The following is a 15,981-nucleotide window of genomic DNA, read 5'->3' as shown; positions in this document are numbered from 1 at the left end:
TTGAAGTATATTAGAGAAATCTAACATTCTGTAAGCCCTTTTTCCAGATATAATAGTTTTTGCCCTGCTCTCTGCCAGTATTGACTACTATTCAGAGGTTTAACTTGTGGGTGGAAAGGTACTAGCTGGCTATTAGGAATTTCCTTTTACTGTGAGAGTTGTTCAGCAGTACAATCCGCTGGCCGCGGAAATGTGGTGAGCTTCTCCTAACTGGCATGCTTCAAGCAGCACCTGGATGCTTAGGCTGATCCTGTGTTGAGCAGGGGTTGGACAATATGGCCTGTATGGCCCTTCCAACTCTATGATTATATGAAGATTGGGGCTGCCAAAAATGCCCTTCATATTGGTCTCGAAGGGCTGCTGACATGTTGAAGATCAGAATATCTTGTTGGGCTGGTCCTTCCACAGGCAATCGGAGAAGGAACTTGCAAGGGTGGCAAAGTGAGGAATAAATCCACTGTAATATCTCACTGATCCCAAAAATTCCCACATTTGTTTTTTGACCTGTAGTTAGCTTTTCCGGGAGGGGTATAATTTGCCCTTTTCCAACTGAACAGCTAAGGTATTTCAGCTCCCTAAACCCTATCTTGCTTATCTGAGGATTAGCTTAAAAACTGGCTGTTGCCAGGGCTTGTAACACTGCCTCTAAGTGTTACAGTTCATGTTAAATATAAGTGTTACAGTTCATGTTAAATATAAGGATGTCATCGTGTTAAATATAAGGATGTCATATAAGGATGTCACCCGGTCTTCAAACCTCTGAAACATGGTGGCTGCTCCACCCAGTCTAAATGGCATGACTTTGGTCATGGATGGTGACAAAAGCAGTTTTCTCATCATCAACAGATTCCATAGGACAACAGGTTCCAGTCAGCCTGACATCAATACCAGGGAAAATTCTGGAGCAGATCATTAGACAGACAGTCTGTCAGCACTTAGAAGGGAATACTGTGATCACAAAAAGTCAGCATGGGTTTTTGAAAAACAAGTCATGCCAGACCAATCTTATCTCTTTTTCTGATAGAGTGACAAGCTTGATAGATGAAGGGAATGCTGTGGATGTAGTATACCTTGATTTCAGTAAAGCTTCTGACAAGGTGCCGCATAATATACTAGCATATGAAATGTGGACTAGGCAATGCTACTATTCGATAGATTTATAATTGGTTGACTGACCGAACTCAAAGGATGCTCATTAATGACTCAATCATCATCAATCAACATATTACAGTCAATGATCAGTTCAAATAAACAATAATCTACGTTAGTCATTTATCTGTATCAGCAAAAATACAATATGTACTAAGATTAAAACTGTAACTTCAAAAATAATACCTCCTAAAAGTGCTATATAAAGTTCCTTCTTTCTAAGTAAAAAACTATATTTAGTACTGTGTAAAATTATAATATGTTTGGATGACGCATCACCCCTTAATATCCATTCACTTACTGTTTCCTTCTAAGTTTGAAAAATTATTACACAGAACCGCATTACTATGCTTGTAACTCTGTGATCCCTGCCATTAGCATGTATTCCAGTTTGCCTTTTCCATTCATATCAGCTAAATTGGCAAACACTGGATCAAGAAGTTCCTTACTCTCCCTGTGTTGTATATGCCTAATGAAAGTCTCTGAATCTGACCCCTTCCGCACACGCAAAATAATGCGTTTTCAAACCACTTTCACAACTGTTTGCAAGTGGATTTTGCCATTCCACACAGCTTCAAAGAGCACTGAAAGCAGTTTGAAAGTGCATTATTCTGCATGTGCAGAATGAGCCCTAATATGAGTTTAGACACTGTGCGGAATCATGAATTAAAATTATACATATAACTAGCGGACCTGGCCACGAGTTGCTGTGGCTAAGTCTGGTGAAGTGGAAAAGAAAGAAAAGGGGAAGCAAACGGTTCTAACATGTCATTGCACAATGCTTGCAAGGGAGGGGAGAGGCAAGGGGTCCCTCGCTCCCCTCCCTCTCTCCCGTTCCCTTGCATGGCAACCCTCCCCATCCCTCCCTAAAGTTCCCCATCCTCTGCTAGGGTGGGCCATGTCCAGGTGGCTGACCCTGTCCCTTTCACTCCCTTCCCTTGCAGGCGAAATACATAGATGAAAACACGTTGGGAGGCATGAGCTACGTTGTGTTCAAATTTCAGAGCGTTTGGTCCAGCAAACCACCGGACCTCCCTCACCTTCCCCTTCCTCCGCTAAGGTGGGTGGGCCATGTCCAGATGGTGGGCCCCATCCATTTTACTCCATATGGCAATGGTTTTCAAGGAAGGCATGGTTGTTTTCCTTGTATCAGAGGGTGTTGCTTTGACAGCCAGCAGATGGCGTTGTTGCGGAACAGAACTGTGGTTCCAACTGTCACAGGTGTGGCATGTACACAATAACGGGCACAGTTGTGACATGTACACAACAGGAGATGTGGAAACAGTATGGAAACCTGGCCGCACGTGAATGCGACGTTGTGTGAAAATTTAAAAGCAATAGGTCCAGTAGTTTAGGAGATTACCTGTCAGCAGAAAAACGCACTGATAAATTTTTATATATACTAGCGAGGCCCAACCACGCGTTGCTGTGGCTTATTGTGGTGAAATGGAAAGGAACAGTAGCAGAGGCCAGCAGTACGTGCTCATGCAAACACGCAGCCTGATACTGTGCGATGTCATTGATGTGTGTGCCCACATTCCTTGGTGGGGAATGGAAAGGCACCCCTCCCACACATCTAGGCTGGCTGGTCATGATCCTTTACCTGGGAGTAAGTTTGGTTGGTGGCAATGGGTGTCGCTTCTGAGGAAACCCTCTGAGGGACGCGACTCAGTGTAAGGTTGTGGTTTGATGTGTAGTTTCTGCTCAGCCAGCCTGGCCTTGGTAACATTCCACGATCTGGGCTGTTTGCCCGGGATGGCTGCTTTCGTTAACCTTGCTGTCTGCGCTTATCATGTATGTCTGAAGCTTGCCTTTTTCTATCGTAGGAAACAGTGTTGGGAGTAGTGGGCGGAGTAGATTTGCCAGTAAAAGCGGCAACCTGCTGGGGGAAGGTCAGAATCTGCATTCCGTGTACTGTGCATCGTGAAGTTTAAGAAATAAAGAACTCTTTAAAGTTACTTGATTTCTAGTCCTTCCAGGTTCCTTACGTTATGCAGATTCTCACAACTTCATATTCGGATTGAAAGTGGCATCCAACCCTTTCCATCTGTTCCTGTGGATCTCTGATGACAGCCAACATGCAGAGATTGGGATTCTGGGGTCCGCTGAATGCGGAATATGAGGAGGGTGCGGTAACCCCCAAAGAGGGTTACCTCTCCTCCCTCCCGGCAACCACTGAACTGGAGGAGCCAGCAGATTCCATCTCCCTGGTGACCCTCTCCAAGCCTCGGCTCAGCCGAAGCATGGCCTTCCTCCAACTGCAAGAGCAAGTGGACGAGGCTGCCCTGATGGCCCGATGCACGGTCTCAGCCGAACGTCTAGAGGTTCGTCAAGAGTTCTACAATCCAGGTGGCGGGGTGTCGATGGATCATTGCTTGCCCCGAGAGCCGCGCAACATCACCACCCGCCAACATGTGGATTACAAACCGGTGATGCGGACAGTCACCGAGGAAATTGGAGTGTCAACCATCCATGGAGACACCCAGGGGTCCCTGGAGAAATTCCTGGATCGTTACCTTGAAGAGCCTCCTCCTGAACATCAATGGCAGAGCACCGGAGCATGCCCGAAGGGTTCTCGCTCATCAGCACCTTGAGATTCCATGGAATTCACCTTGCATGCGACTGAAGACGCATCCAAAGGCGTTGTGGATTTACAAAAAGGATCCCGAGTTCGACTTTCCTTTGCAGAGGATACCCGCGCCCGGGATTCTCCGGACTCTGAGGAACTTCAAGGGCCGACCGCCCTACCTAGAGTGGAACTGGACCAACCCCCTGAACCGGACCTGGACCATTGGGTTGAACAACTTGAAGCTCTCGAAGTGGCCAAACGTGACTGGCAACAAGAACGTGAAGCCCTTGAGAAGGAACGTGAAGCTCTTGAGAAGGAACATGAACAGCAACGTCAAGAATTTGAAATGGAATTGGCACGGGAGAAGAAGATCCTCCGGCAACAATACCTCCAGGATCTTACAGTCCATGATAAGATGATGGAACAGTCCAGACTTGACCTCCAACGTCACTGAGACAGCTTAAAAGCTCTTGAAACCCAGAGTGAGGTCGACTCTGCGATGCAGAAAGCCGAGCGGGAAAGGCTGCAGCGTGAAAGAGACGCCCTGGATTACAGACGAAATGCTCTCGCACGCAAAGAGAGAGAACTTACCGAAATGGAAAGAGTGCTCCAGAGGGACAGAGGGGCGTCTCAGGCAGTCCCAACCCGAGCTGACTCCGCAACGAGGGCTCGAACCCCCGTCGCCCCAACCCGAGCAGAGGCTGCAACGAGGGATCGCTCCCCTGTCGCCGCGGGCCCCAGAAGCGCATTAATGGGCCCCCCTCGCATAGCGGGCCCTCAGCCGCAACCCAGAGTGATTCACTCCCCAGCACCAGTACCACCACCGCTGGCTGAAGCACCCGCTCCTGCACCACGAATGGCGCCTGCGGCAGGTAGAGGCTACCCTCGACCTCACATTCCAGCACATTTTGACGGGGCCGCTTCTAAGTTACCTTATTTTATCCTACAATTGGATGCCCACATGCAAGAATTCGATGATCTTTATCGTTCAGAAGCAGAGAAAATTCGGGATATCGGATCTGTGTTGGATGGAGAGGCTGCTGAATGGTTTGTGGAATTACATGAAATGGGGGCTGATGAACTCCAAACCATAGCTGCATTGCTCCAGGGGCTCCGGCTTCGTTTTGAAGATAAAGATGTGGTAAACAAGGCCATTAAGACTATTAAAACAATTAAGCAAGGCAACCGATCCTTTGCTGATTTCGCCCGAGAATTCCGAGCAGCGGCTAGTAAACTACCTGATTGGCCAGAGCGCATGAAATGCGAATATTTCTATGAAGCGGTGGATCCTGACATTTGCACTTGGGCAGTCATGCACCGTGAACCACGCACCATAGCGGAATGGATTGAGGTAGGCAACACCATCGCCACTCGCCTCACTCGTTCCAAAGAGGGGAAACAGCCAGCGACCAAAACCACGACCAAAACAGCCGCCACCGCGCCACCGAAGAAAACAGGTGGGGGACCACTTGCTGCTGAGTCCACATCAGAACGCCGTCGTCGCCTGGGATTATGTCTCTATTGCGGAGGTCCAGGCCATATGGCTGCCAATTGCCCGAAGAAGCAAAAGGCCCCCACCCCAACTCCACGCAAGCTAGCAGCAAGAACTCCTCGTAAGCCGGGACCAAAAAGCCCTCAGGGAACGTCAAAAGCCGTTTTCGAAGATGACCTAGAGGAGGTCGACGACAGCACCGAGCCAGAAGGCGTGAGTCTTTCGTTGGCCCCTGCAGAGGAGAATCCTGCTCCAGATGCGGTGAGTGATGGCGGTGCCCCCATAACTATTATACCTCCTTGGCCAATACTACCAAACACACACGCATCCTGGCGCACGCCTTAGTGGACTCTGGTTGTTCTCACTGCCTCATGAGACCCCAGGTCGCTGATCAGCTGGGGCTCAAGCGCATTGCGTTAGCCAAACCCATCCCGTTCACTCAGATGGATGGCAGTCCGCTAGGTAACGAGGGTCCTGCATGTTTCCGAACCCAGCCGGTGCTGCTACGTTGCGCAGAACACTGGGAGAGACGTAGCTTCATCCTGGCACCAGTCGCCAAATATCCCATAGTTTTGGGCATGCCCTGGTTACTGTCTCATGAACCAACTATACTTTGGAGCCAACGCATCGTCCGTTTCACTGATCCCCCTTGCGGGGATCATATGCATGAAGGGGAACCACCGGAAGACTCTAATGAACCCCCCCGGTGGCCCACATCCCATGGCTCTCGATGTCACTCCCAGCTCTGACTTAAATGGCATCAGGCCCAGAGTCTATTGGGACTTATCCAAAGTGTTCGAAGAACAGGAGTGTGATCAACTACCCCCCCATTGGGACATAGATTGTAAAATCCTGTTAGTCCCAGGAACTCAACTCCCCAAGGGTAGAATATATCGAATGAGCCCCACCGAAGAGAGGGAGCTTCGTGCCTTCCTGGATCAAAATCTAGCTCGGGGATTTATTCGTCGGGCTACCAAGAGTACTCACGCCGCTCCTGTACTTTTTGTCAAAAAAAAGGATGGAACTCTCCAGCTATGCACTGACTATGGGGATTAAATGCCGTCTCTATCTCAAATAAGTACCCCTTACCCCTGATCAAGGATCTCCTGGATGCGCTGGGAAAGGGCCGTATTTTCACGAAACTTGATCGTTCCAGATGTCGTTTCTCCTTTTCTACACCAGTTCCAGATGTCGTTTCTCCTTTTCTACACCAGTTAGAGGAGGCGGGGCAGCAGGACGTCCCAACGGAGGATTCCAATCCCCTCCTTCAATTGAAAGGGGGAGTCTGGAGAAGGGGCGAATGTTGTGCGATCCGCCGACGCTACGTAAGCAGGTCCTGTTAGCTGGCCATGATGCCAGGCAAGCGGGACATTTCAGATTTTTAAAAATGCTCCATTTACTCCGGCGTCAATTTTGGTGGCGCACCATGCGCAAAGACATTGAAGCATACATTAAAGGTTGTCCAACGTGTGCCGAGGCCAAATCCATCCTGGGCAAACCTCATGGTTTATTGCATCCCATCCCAGCAGCTTCCAAACCCTGGCAAATGATCTCCATGGATTTCATCACAGATCTCCCTGAAAGCCATGGGAATACCGTCTTGTGGGTGGTAGTGGATCTTTTTTCGAAGCAGGCGCATTTTGTTCCATGCCCCACCATTCCTTCTGCCCCTAAATTAGCTAAGTTGTTCATTCAACATATCTACCGTTTGCACTCCTCCCCTGAAAAGGTGATTTCCGACCGCAGCCCCCAGTTCATATCCAAGTTTTGGAAGGCATTCCTGGAGCTTCTGGGAACCACCTCAGCAGTTGCTGCCCCGTACCACGTGCAAAGTGACGGCCAGTCGGAACGGACCAACAGAACTCTGGAACAGTACCTATGTTGCTACACCAATTATCATCAAGATAACTGGTCTGAATTACTACCCTTTGCCGAATACACCTATAATAATGCAGTTCACAGTAGTACCAACAAAACCCCATTTGAAGTGGTGTCAGGCCGTTCCTTCCCTCCGTTGCCCCATCTCCCAGATCAGGGGCTGCAGCCTCCGGACTTTGGCGACTGGATCCAATCATTAGCTGAGGGATGGAAGTCAGTGTCCTCTTCGCTTACACAAGCGCAAGAAGCACAAAAAATTCAAGCAGACAAACGTCGGTCTGAATTTCCTTCGCAGATCGGGGCATGGGTTTATTTGTCCACAAAAAATCTTAGAGATGTGCACAAATATTCCAAGCTGGGCAAGAAATTCATAGGGCCCTTCCGGATTACTCAAGTGATCAATGATGTGACTGCTCGCTTAGAATTGCCCAACTCGTTGAGTAACATTCATCCTGTGTTTCATTCTAGCTTACTCAAGCGGGCTCCAGATTCCGATGCCTGGCGCGACCCATCGGAGGCACCCCCACCGGTGATTATTGACAGCCACAAGCATTATGAGATTGATGCCGTTTTGGACTCCCGCTATTCCTGCAAGCGTTTGCAATACTTAGTTTCGTGGGTGGGATACCCTTCAGGCCATAACCAGTGGATTTATGTAGAGAATATTGATGCCCCCTCTTTGATTTCTGCTTTTCACAAATCTTTTCCCCCCAAGCCAGGTGGGAGGGGGAGCTTTCTTCGGGGAGGCAGAATGTAAGGTTGTGGTTTGATGTGTAGTTTCTGCTCAGCCAGCCTGGCCTTGGTAACATTCCACGATCTGGGCTGTTTGCCCGGGATGTCTGGTTTCGTTAACCTTGCTGTCTGCGCTTATCATGTATGTCTGAAGCTTGCCTTTTTCTATCGTAGGAAACAGTGTTGGGAGTAGTGGGCGGAGTAGATTTGCCAGTAAAAGCGGCAACCTGCTGGGGGAAGGTCAGAATCTGCATTCCGTGTACTGTGCATCGTGAAGTTTAAGAAATAAAGAACTCTTTAAAGTTACTTGATTTCTAGTCCTTCCAGGTTCCTTACACTCAGCCATTCAAAGTATGTCACGGTTGCTGTACTGAGCTTACTCCTGAGTAATGCGTGCCTGGTTTTCTTAACTGTAACCGCAGTATTCAGGGAATCTAGGGTGCCTGGCCCCTCCCTCCCATACCTTGCATGTCGCCCCTCCCTCTCTTCCCTCCCTCACTTCTCTTCCCTTGCATGCCACCCCTCCCCCTCCCTTGCTTTCCTTTCCCTCCACTAGGGTGGGTGGGTCATATCAAGATGCTTGGCCCCCTGCCTCCCCTCCCTTGCATGCCACCCCTCACTCTCTCCCCTCTCTCACTTCTCTTCCCTTGCATGCCACCCCTCCCTCCCTCCCTCTCCCTCCCTTCCCTCTTCCTCCTGTGTATGTGTGCATATGTGTTTCACTTCCACTCGAGTTACTGCCTATGTGCTGTTTCCACTGCTCATATCTGGCCATCTGAGTGAACATTCTAAGCAGCACGAATATTCTAAGGGTGACAGTTACACACAGGCAGCTGCATGTCCTTCACCAGGGAGCGCTAGGAAAAAGGCGTTTTACCTGGGCCAGGTGTGAAATTTCAGGTATGTGAACATCTAAAAACACTCTCGCCTGGCTGACTATAGTGGCTGGGAATTTTCAGAGGAATTGGCCCAGCAGTTACTGAGTTATACTATCATCAACAAAAACACTGTTAGCTTTTTATATAGATAGATAGATAAACTCCACAGAGCTTAGAATTAACCTGACAGTACTTAGAATTAACCTCACTGAAATCAATCCAACACTGGAATCTCCAATTTCAAGCTACATTTCCAAAGAACATCACAATAGCTTTAAGGCATTCACCAATGAAATATAAAAATAAGCATTTCTTACCTGGACCAAATTCCATCCTATTAGAGATTCAGCAATAATGGATGTCACAGTTGTACATACTCCACCAAAAACCATTAGGTGTGTTGGCCCATATTTTATTGCGTCGTAGAAGGCTTTGAGCCCCTTTGCATTGTCACACTGTGAAAGGAAAACATTTCATCACTAAATACATTTAATGTTTCAAATATTTTAAATGCTATCAACATTAAGTATTAGGTTAACTAATATTGGACAAACTGCACAATATTTAACAACCACCAAACTTTTAAATAGTTGCCAAAAAGAGTAGACAAAACTCCTGAAAACATTTTGAATCCATTGCACTGAGAATTCAAATAAATTGTATCTGACATTTTTATTTGTTTGTTTGTTAGATTTTTTCATCACTAGTCACCCAAAGGATCTCATGGTGACTTACAACATTAAAGTAATATAAATGAGTTTAAAAAACCATAAAAGCAGATAACAAATATAAAATGTTTAAAATATTAAAATATTAACATGCATACAAATGTATAAAAAGTATTTGCTTACAGAATACAGTAAAATACATTACAATATAGTAATACAATGACAATAAAAACAAATATTGTACAATAAAATACAATAAAATCAAACATTACTGTAAAATGAAAACTGCAATAAAATGCACCTGCATAATCTAAATCTTGCTAAGATGCTAACATGAAAATGTTAAAATTGTTAAATATGTGTCTAGTATCATACCACTAAGAAAAATACCCAAGCATGTGAATCACAGTCCAAAGACCAACCTAAGCAGTTCAGCCTTGCATGTCCTGCAGAAACTAAACAAGTCGGCCAGGCATGGGTGTCATCAGAGAAGAAGGGCTATGACTGAAAAGGCCCTTCCCCTGGTGATAGCTAACTAAGCCATTCTGGGGCCAGGCGTCTGCCAGAGGCCCAGAGAGGATGGCCTGAGGGAGTGCTGGGGGTTGTAAGAGGAGAGGTGATCCCGTAGGTATGAGGGCCCTGGATCATTAAAAGCTTCAACTCTTGATTTAGATCAGGAGTCTGATTGGTAGTCAATGCAGCTGCCACAAAGCTGGGGCAATATGATCTTATCATGAGGTTCTAGTCAGCAGCCTGGCAACTGCATTCTGGACCACCCGAAGTCTCTGAAGCATTTTCAAGGGTAGCCCTACAAAGGGCAAATTACAGTAGTCCAATATGGAGGGGACCACTGCATGGATTAATGTGGCAAGGTCCAGCCTAAACAAATTTATTTTATTTATTTTATTTTATTTGAAGGACCTAAGTGGAGCCCCTGGTGTATGTAAAGCAACATCAACTGCGTTACTATGTACACTTGTTTATCCAATGATAGCACAGAATCCAACTATACTCTGAGGCTCTTTACAAAGTGGGAGTGTGCATTTGGTAAAATTGAACCTTTAAAAGCTGACAAATACCTTGCCAGTATTTTTTTTTTGCTTTTTTCAGCTGAAAAAAAATGGCTTTTAAAACCTGCAAGGTGAGTAGCTGTATTGGTCTAAAGTAGCAGAAAAATGAGTCCAGTAGAACTGAAGAAGTGTGCATGCACACAAACGCTTATACCAAGAATAAAACTCTGATGGTCTTGAAGATGCCACTGGCCTCATATCCTGCAAGGAATACTGTGAACAACTTTTTAATTGTTGGTTTTCTCATTTTCTGGGCACATTTTCTGCTGCTAAGCTTATTATTAAGCGTAGCAATATTGTTTCTGAAAGAGACCTGGGCTCAGGAATGTGCTCTGCCAGTAATCGAAGGTTTTAGAACATTTAATATCTCAGTGATTAAGATGCATGAAAAGGGGTGGAGCAGCGGGAGCCTGTCAATTGGTGTGAAAGTGAATCTTCTGTCTGAAACTGAACAGGTTGCCTATGATTGTCCTGAGTACACAATGGTGAGTGTAAACCTTGCCCCTTTGTTATGTATTAATATTTATATCCCGCCAAAATTGATTTAAGGGGTTGATTCTGGGGGAAATTATTTTGGCTGTGGGAGACATCAGTAACACAGTTCCCAAAAGCTCAATTTATTCTAGGGGGATTTTAATACAAGAATTGGTATGGAATACCGTATATACCAGCGTATAAGACGACTGGGGGTATAAGACGACCCCCCCCCCCCACTTTTCCAGTTAAAATATAGAGTACCACCTGCTCAGTACCACCCACTCAGTACCTGGCGTATAAGACGACCCCAGACTTTACAGATGATTTCCCAGGGTTCAAAAGTAGTCTTATACGTCAGTATATACAGTATATGCCTACATGTTCTGGGACCAGGGACTTGGTAGTAGAACAGGGCCTCCTGAAGCACGTCTTCAACAACATGGCCATTAACCAACTAGGCCTATGGAAGCTTTCAAAGGCACAAGTTAAACAATGAATGACTGTTGGATTCTTCAACATTCCCACATCTCTATTTGGACTTGGCAAGCACATCTTTGTGCCAGGTAACAGCTAAAGTGGCAGGAAACATTCCGATGATCATGTGCAAAGTTTGACATACACTTTCAACACAATTCCACGTTCAGGGAGTTGCCTCCTGTTCCTCTCAATCTGACCTTTCACATGTGATGGGAGGTAACCTCTTTACAGCTCAGCATCTCCTGTATATAACTATGCCGTCTTCCTTCCTGATCTGGAGTGCTTAACCCTTTCTGTTAGCTGGGGCTTTCTTCTTTTCATACAATGATAGCAGAAAACCTGAGTTTACAAACTAATGAACACTTGACAGGATATTGCAGCTGATCCTGACATCCACTGCACCTGCTACTTAAAGGATTGTACATGTTTTCAAAATGTCTTTGTTATATTCCCACTTACATATTAGTTGTTCACCTAAAAAATTATGCATGAAGAATCTCATGCTCTGATCATGTCGAGCTTATAGTCATTGAATGTGGCTGAGTTAGATTTCTTTGTTAAGGGTGCTCTTCTCTTCTCAGTGGCTGCACTCGATCTCTCACCCTGACATGTTGTCACGTGCATCTAAATTAGCCTGAAATCCTCTCAAGATCAGAACAAGAGTGCTTAGCCCTGTGTGTCAAATTTGGGATTCGTGCCATGCATTGTAGAAAAGCTTGCAGTTTACCATTTTTTTGCTATATTTTCTATCCGTATTTTCTCTCTCACCCCTTCCCCATTTATAGTAGTTGAAAAAAGGTAGATCAATCCAAAAACATAACAAAAGGAATGCAAGAACAGAATATGATGCAAGCAAAAAAAAATTAATAACAAAAACTGAGTTCTGTTTGAATTTTGAGTTCCCTGTGGTGTCTCTTCTCTAACCTTTTGCCTGCTGTGTAGTAGGCTGTTTACTGCTCAGCATCTTAATGGTACCGCTATGAGAAAATCTTCTTGACTTGGGGCGCTGTGGGAAAGTGGCAGCGGTTTTCCTTACTTGGGGCAGGATCACAAATGAAGAAGTGAGAAAGCAATGCAGAGGGTGAAAGGCATCTCTTACTGACTGTAATAAAAACTTTGTCCTACCCAGTTATTTGTATTCTCTGAAACATTGCAGAGCATTAACTTTAGCCTGATTCAATGCCCTTACATTGGCTTCACTGGAAGGAAGATATGCCCACATCCCTTATGCTTTTCGTCATTGTCCGTGCCATGACAGAAACCACTGAATATGTGTTTTTATATGGTAGTTTCAATCAAGATATTCAAACTTGGTGTATTTCTACAATTTTGTCTGAATATCCAGGCAGAACCAGTTTTATATTCCCTTGCTTCTCAGAAATAGTTCCAGTGAAACTACCTTTATGGCAAGATCTATAGTAGGATATGCTTAATAAGGCAGAGAGTTGTGGTTTATTTTAAGTATTACTTGTTTTGAGTATTGCTTCACACAACCGTTGCATATTATGCATCGTTGCCATGTTTATTCATTGATCTTGGTTTAAGAACACAAGAACATAAGAACAAGCCTGCTGGATCAGACCAGAGTCCATCTAGTCCAGCACTCTGCTACTCACAGTGGCCCACCAGATGCCTTTGGGAGCTCACGTGAAGGCTGTGAAAGTAAGGGCCTTCTGCTGCTGCTGCTCCTGCTCCTGAGCACCTGGTCTGCTAAGGCATTTGCAATCTCAGATCAAGGAGGATCAAGATTGGTAGCCATAGATCGATTTCTCCTCCATAAATCTGTCCTAGGCCCTTTTAAAGCTATCCAGGTTAGTGGCCATCACCACCTCCTGTGGCAGCATATTCCAAACACCAATCACGTGTCGCGTGAAAAAATGTTTCCTTTTATTAGTCCCAATTCTTCCCCCCAGCATTTTCAATGTATGTCCCCTAGTTTTAGTATTGTGAGAAAAAGAGAAAAATTTCTCTCTGTCAACATTTTCTACCCCATGCATAATTTTATAGACTTCAATCATATCCCCCCTCAGCCATCTCCTCTCCAAACTAAAGAGTCCCAAACGCTGCAGCCTCTCCTCATAGGGAAGGTGCTCCAATTCTTCAATCATCCTCGTTGCCCTTCTCTGCACTTTTTCTATCTCTTCAATATCCTTTTTGAGATGTGGCGACCAGAACTGAACACAGTACTCCAAGTGCAGTTGTACCACTGCTTTATATAAGGGCATGACAATCCTTGCAGTTTTATTATCAATTCCTTTCCTAATTATCCCCAGCATAGAGTTTGCCTTTTTCACAGCTGCCATGCATTGAGTTGACATTCCCATGGAACGATCAACTAAGACAACCAATTCCCATTCCTGGTCTGTGACTGATAGCACTGACCCTTGTAGAGTGTATGTGAAGTTTGGATTCTTTACCCCTACGTGCATCACTTTACATTTTGCTACATTGAACTGCATTTGCCATTTCTTAGCCCACTCACCTAATTTATTAAGGTCCGCTTGGAGCTCTTCGCAATCCTTTGTGGTTCTCACCACCCTACATAATTTGGTATCATCTGCAAACTTGGCCACCAAGCTACCCACCCCTACTTCCAGGTCATTTATGAATAGGTTAAAGAGCACTGGTCCCAAAACGGATCCTTGGGGGACACCACTCCCTACATCTCTCCATTGTGAGAACTTCCCATTTGCTTCCTGTTTCTTAACCAGTTTTTAACCCATAGGAGGACTTCCCCTCTTATTCCTTCATTGCTGAGTTTTCTCAACAGTCTCTGGTGAGGAACTTTGTCAAAAGACTTTTGGAAATCCAAGTAGACAATGTCCACGAGTTCCCCCTTATCCACATGCCTGTTTACCCCCTCAAAGAACTCTAGTAAGTTTGTAAGACAGGACTTGCCTCTCCAAAAGCCATGCTGACTCTTCCTCAGCAGGTCTTGCTTTTCTACATGTTTAATAATTTTATCTTTAATGATAGATTCTACTAATTTACCCGGAACAGATGTCAAACTGACTGGCCTGTAATTTCCTGGGTCCCCCCTAGACCCTTTAAGAACATAAGAACATAAGAACAAGCCAGCTGGATCAGACCAAAGTCCATCTAGTCCAGCTCTCTGCTACTCGCAGTGGCCCACCAGGTGCCTTTCTTAAAGATTGGTGTGACATTGGCCATCTTCCAGTCTTCAGGGATGGAGGCTGATTTCAGGGATAAGTTGCATATCAAAGTGAGAAGATCAGCAATTTCATGCTTGAGCTCTTTAAGAACTCTTGGATGAATGCAATCTGGGCCAAGGGATTTGGTAGCATTTAGTTTATCAATGGCTGCCAGAACTTCTTCCTTGTGTACCACTATCTTTGCTAGTTCCTTGGATTCACCTCCTAAGAAGCTTGGTTCAGGTGCAGGAATTTTCCTCACCTCCTCTTGGGTGAAAACAGATGCAAAGAATTCATTCAGCTTCTCTGCAATCTCCCTGTCATCTTTTAGCACACCTTTTGTTCCTTCGTCATCTAATGGGCCTACCGCTTCCTGCTTTTGATGTACTTGGAGAACTGTTTGTTGCTGGTCTTGATGTTCGCGGCCATGCGTTCCTCATAATCCTTTTTTTCCTCCCTTACAGCTAACTTGCTTCTCTTCAGTTTGTAATAACGACTGATGAAAGACTTCTGCGGGGAGGAACAATGACTGGGATGGAAGCAACACATCTTCTCCCCTCCTGAGCTGGCTGGTGCTTCTCCCAGCAAAAAGCGAGGGGCTGCTGAGAAAGGTTCCCTGAGGTAACTGTGCTCATTCCACGTCCCACCACCCAGAAGCATCACTGTCACAAACTGCCCCCAGGGCAGCACTAAGGCTTGTCCTGCGGAGTTCAGGGGCCAGGCATGACTGTGCCTCACTGGGCTTGGCTAAGTCTAGCTTTAAACTGCTGGCTTTCATACTGCAGTTTAAAGCTCAACCCAGCCAGGGGGACTCCAGTGTCTAGCGAGCTCCAGCTTTATGCTGCTGGTCCCCCTCCCCCCCCCCACGCCACCTGACTTTTGGAGGTAGAGCTTGGGGGAAGAGGCAGCACACGGTTTGACACTGGGGTCAGGCTGACCGGATCGAGCCTTAACTGCAGACTTGAAACCCTTAACTGCAGACCCCACACATGCAAAGACCTCCTGCAGCCATTAGCCAGCCCCAGCTGGGTAGAAGATGTCCCCCACCCCATGCAGGCTTGCAAACAAGCCCCTGTCTGGGACCCTGAACTGTTATTATCCTTCTCAGCACCCGCTTTCACAAATGTATGAAGCCACAAGTCAAACCACTGGTTCCTCAACTTAGGATCCTCAACAATATCTGCCCAATATCTGCCCAATATCTTTCCCAGCAAAGCTGCCCCCCTCTGCCCCGCAACCTGCTCACTCACTGACTCAGGAACCACCTACCTTAGTTCCTTTCTCTGCCCCCTCAGTTTCTCTCTCCTTCAGCCTGGTGGGAACTACAGGACCTCGCTCCTGGGAAGTGTAGTTCCCATGAGGTTGCAGGAGAGAGGAACTGAGGTAAGTGGGGGGGGGGCTGCAGGAATGGGGGCTGCAAGGGGGTGCCACGAGGGGGG

At 46.2% G+C, this 15,981-nt stretch overlaps 1 protein-coding gene across 1 annotated transcript in view; it reads right to left on the bottom strand.

Moving 5' to 3' along the window:
• GABBR2 (gamma-aminobutyric acid type B receptor subunit 2) overlaps window positions 1-15,981 on the bottom strand; it is a 425,828-nt gene that overhangs the window by 347,738 nt on the left and 62,109 nt on the right. Inside the window, exon 2 of the mRNA XM_048516192.1 lies at window positions 9,016-9,153. Coding sequence (XP_048372149.1) covers window positions 9,016-9,153 — 138 coding nt within the window. The remainder of the gene's footprint in view (window positions 1-9,015; window positions 9,154-15,981) is intronic.

This window comes from Sphaerodactylus townsendi, linkage group LG14, assembly GCF_021028975.2.
Source record: "Sphaerodactylus townsendi isolate TG3544 linkage group LG14, MPM_Stown_v2.3, whole genome shotgun sequence".
Classification (NCBI taxonomy): domain Eukaryota; kingdom Metazoa; phylum Chordata; class Lepidosauria; order Squamata; family Sphaerodactylidae; genus Sphaerodactylus; species Sphaerodactylus townsendi.
The sequence above is the reverse complement of the archived record's forward strand: the minus strand, read 5'-3'. Positions and strand labels throughout refer to the sequence as shown.